General features: G+C 43.2%; 1 protein-coding gene across 1 annotated transcript; it reads right to left on the minus strand.

Annotated features, from left to right (window-relative positions):
- LOC139023264 (terminal nucleotidyltransferase 4A-like) lies at positions 1-1066 on the minus strand. Its single transcript, XM_070436019.1, has one exon. The coding sequence runs from the start codon at positions 808-810 to the stop codon at positions 1-3; it is 810 nt and encodes a 269-aa protein (XP_070292120.1). The 5' UTR covers positions 811-1066.
- Positions 1067-3756: the final 2690 nt, after the last annotated feature.

Genomic DNA, 3756 nt, shown 5'->3' on the forward strand with positions numbered 1-3756 from the left:
TCACCCATCAACACCGGGGCTGTATTTCCTCGTCTTCCAAGGCGTCCCAGTCCCCGAACTAACATAGTTTCCATAGTTAGAAAGAAGGTAATTCATCCCATAGGTGCTCGCCTTGTTGTCACTTTTCCTTCGGCCTGGATGGTGAGTGTGGTTATTTAGGGGTGCAGGCGGGTGAGTCGGGTGACGCTTCACACAATTCTGTTGGAAATTGTACTGAGGTTGATGCTGATGGTGCCTTTGATGGTGGTATTGGTTGACATTATTATGCATGCTTTCACTGAAGTTAAATAACAGATTGACACTGCCAGCGTTTTTATTCATATTTCCAGTTACATTGCCACCACTAATCCTTCCCAAAGAGCGGTTTGAAGATATACTGTCCGTTATAGATTCCACCGAAGACAAGGACGAGATAGATCCCGTCTTTTGGGGCATTTTACTGTCTCCCAAATCTGTCGTTACCCCGTAAGCGTTGGACGGGGTCAATGAGTTCTGTACGGTGCCGTTCGGTAACGTTACCCCGAAGGAGGAGAACGCAGTGCCGTGGTTAGAAGTAGTGCCTTTTGAAATACCGTGATGGCTGCTGCTGCTCAGACCAGCGGTGGTGTTGGTGCACATGCTATTGCCCTTTGCCGCAACATGTTTATAAACGTCCAATGCTGGAGAATTCAAATGCAGGTTGTGGTTCTGATTATTATGAAGATGCTGACCGGAGTTTGCTCGTATCTGAGATGTCTCCCAGACTTGCATCCACAATGCGTTTGCAGGTCCTTTCTGCTCGGGCTGAATCCAAGCCACCCTCGGATCCATTCAACTTCTTTTTTCTGAACCCACTTCAAGCAAGTCAATGAGACCGTTAAAATGTACGACTGTTCCGACAAAATAAATGAGCTAGTAAACCGGGTTACAAAGACATAGAGAAGTGCTAACGCCAAACCGAACGAGGACCATTGAGAAGAGTAGTCCAGGTTCTTTTCAAACCGCTAACTGAAAACGGTTAGCAGAAGTCTACTGTGAATCAATATGGCGTATTCTCTTCAAACCAAAGCGCCGTGCGCATTTCTGTAGGATTTTAAACTATCGCTTGAACACACCCCCATTCACCGCCCATTCCTCCCTCGCTCTCAGCTGCCACAATATTTAACTAATTACAAACCAACCAATGCTGTTCAAAGTAAATATTTGAATAATATTTTATCATGTTTATATAGCAACATATGTATTATGAATAAAACAATAACATAATATATTATCATAACAGGAGACAGATAAGCTAAAGTTAATTTGAAGAAAATAATCAGAAATAGTAATCAACATGATATTATAAATATTTTAATAGCCCTGGCAATGTGTTGGAGATCGAGAATTGAACCCACAATCCTGGCGTTACAAGCGCCATACCTTACCAACTGAGCTACACGGGACCAGCACACAGACTWGGTACTGGTACCCCAGTTATATAGCGAAGTTGTCGTAACTCGTTGTGTATTTATTATTACTTTTATTTTTATGTGGCATTACTTTTCTAATATTTCTGTTTTCTTTCTCTTTGAATTGTTGTGAAGAGAAATAAAAGTACGTTTTTAAAAGTAAGTAAGTATTTCACTGTTTGTCTACACCTGTTGTTTACGAAGCATTTGACAAATAAAACGTGATTTGATTTAAATAAGTGATTTTGACATAAAGAATATCATCGGCTGGTCAAGGGGATGTTCCAAATTAGACATGTTTCTTATTGTAATCACTATGTCTTTCTTTTTATAATTTGTCATTATCTATCATGAAAAATCTTGCATTTCCCTGCCCCCAAAAAACGACCAAAAAAAGCTTGGCTCACAAATAATGCTCTTTCCTCAATACATAAACCGTTTTATCAGTTGCAATTAAAAATCAGTGCTGCACCACTCACTTGTAGCCATCAAGCAAGGCATCAGCACGAATTCCACCTCAAATTAATAAAAGCCTTGGCTCCCGCAAAGTATGCACTTTTTCCCCTCCTTCCTTGCTCTCGCAATCGTTGGCCACAGACGATTCCGAGCRTCTTTATGATCACTGGTCGCGGTGGCTGGCTGTTCTCCCCATCTCTCAGCCTACCCAGGCTGTGCACTACATCCAGAGAACCTGCAACAACATTTCGCTCGTCCTCCGGGACTATTGCCCTGCAAATGTCCTTCACGTTTGCTTTGATGTTCTCGTCAGATCTTTCTGCGATTCCGTAAATTCTCGCCGGAGACCAACCAGTATGAAATTGTATTCACTCACAACTGTAAATCGTTCTGGATAAGAGTGTCTGCTTAATGTAATTGAGGTAAATATGTACAGGGCCTTCAGAGAGTAATCACACCCCTTTGGATGGTGTGTCACTCCAAAGATACAGGAAGGAAACCACTAAAGTGTATTTCACCATGAAGCCATGTGTGACTTTAGGCCTTCATTGTAAATAAGAATTTGTTCTTAATTTACTTGCCTAGCTAAATAAAGGTTAAAAAAACCTTGTTTAATGGCTGTGATAGGAGAAAACTGAGAGAAAAACATTGTAGTTACTCCACAATACTAACCTAAGTGACAGAGTGAAAAGAAGGAAGCCTCTACAGAACAAAAAATATTCCAAAACATGTGTCCTGTTTGCAATAAGGCACAAAAGTAAAACTGCAATGAAATTAACTTTATGTACTGAATACAAAGTGTTATGTTTGGGGCAAATCCAACACGTCACTGAGTACCACTCCTCATATTTTCAAGCATGGTGGTGGCTGCATCATGTTATGGGTATGCTTGCATTGGCAATAGAGCTAAGCACAGGCAAAATCTTAGAGGAAAACCTGGTTCAATCTACTTTCCAACAGGTACTGGGAGACAAATTCACCTTATTGATGTGTGTGGGCCATGATAGGTCCTTAATGATGTGGACAACAAGGAACTTGAAGCTCTCGATCCTCTCCACTACAGCCCCGTTGATGTGAATCGGGGCGTGCTCGGCCCTCCGTTTCCTATAGTCCATGATCAGCTCCTTTGTCTTGTTGAGGTAAAGGTTGTTGTTTTGACACCGTACTGCCAGGTCTCTGACCTCCTCCCTATAGACTGTCTCATAGCCATCGGTGATCAGGCCTACCACCATCGTGTCGTCAGCAAACTTAATGATGGTCTTGGAGTCGTGTGCAGCCAGGCAGTCTTGGGTGAACAGGGAGTACAAGGAGAGTACTGAGCATGCACCCCTGAGGGGCCCCCGTGTTAAGAGTCATAGTGGCAGATGTGTTGTTGCCTCCCCTCATCACCTGGGGGTGGCCCGTCAGGAAGTCCAGGATCCAGTTGCAGAGGGAGGTGTTCAGTCTTAAGGTCCTTAGCTTCGTGATGAGCTTGGAGGGCACTATGGTGTTGAATGCTGAGTTGTAGTCAATGAACAGCGTTCTCACATATACTACATGGGCAAAAGCATGTGGACACCCATTCCAATTAGTGGATTCCTCTATTTCAGCCACACTCATTGCTGACAGGTATATAAAATCAAGCACACAGCCATGCAATCTCCATAGACAAACATTGGCAGTAGAATGGCCTTACTGAAGAGCTCAGTAACTTTCAACGTGGCACTGTCATAGGATGCCACCTTTCCAACAAGTCAGTTCGTCAAATTTCTGCCCTACTAGAGTTGCCCCAGTCAACTGTAAGTGTGTTATTGTGAAGTGCAAACGTCTAGGAGCAACAACGGCTCAGCCGCAAAGTGATAGGTCACACAATCTCACAGAACGGGACCGC

This window comes from Salvelinus sp. IW2-2015, linkage group LG30, assembly GCF_002910315.2.
Source record: "Salvelinus sp. IW2-2015 linkage group LG30, ASM291031v2, whole genome shotgun sequence".
NCBI lineage: Eukaryota > Metazoa > Chordata > Actinopteri > Salmoniformes > Salmonidae > Salvelinus > Salvelinus sp. IW2-2015.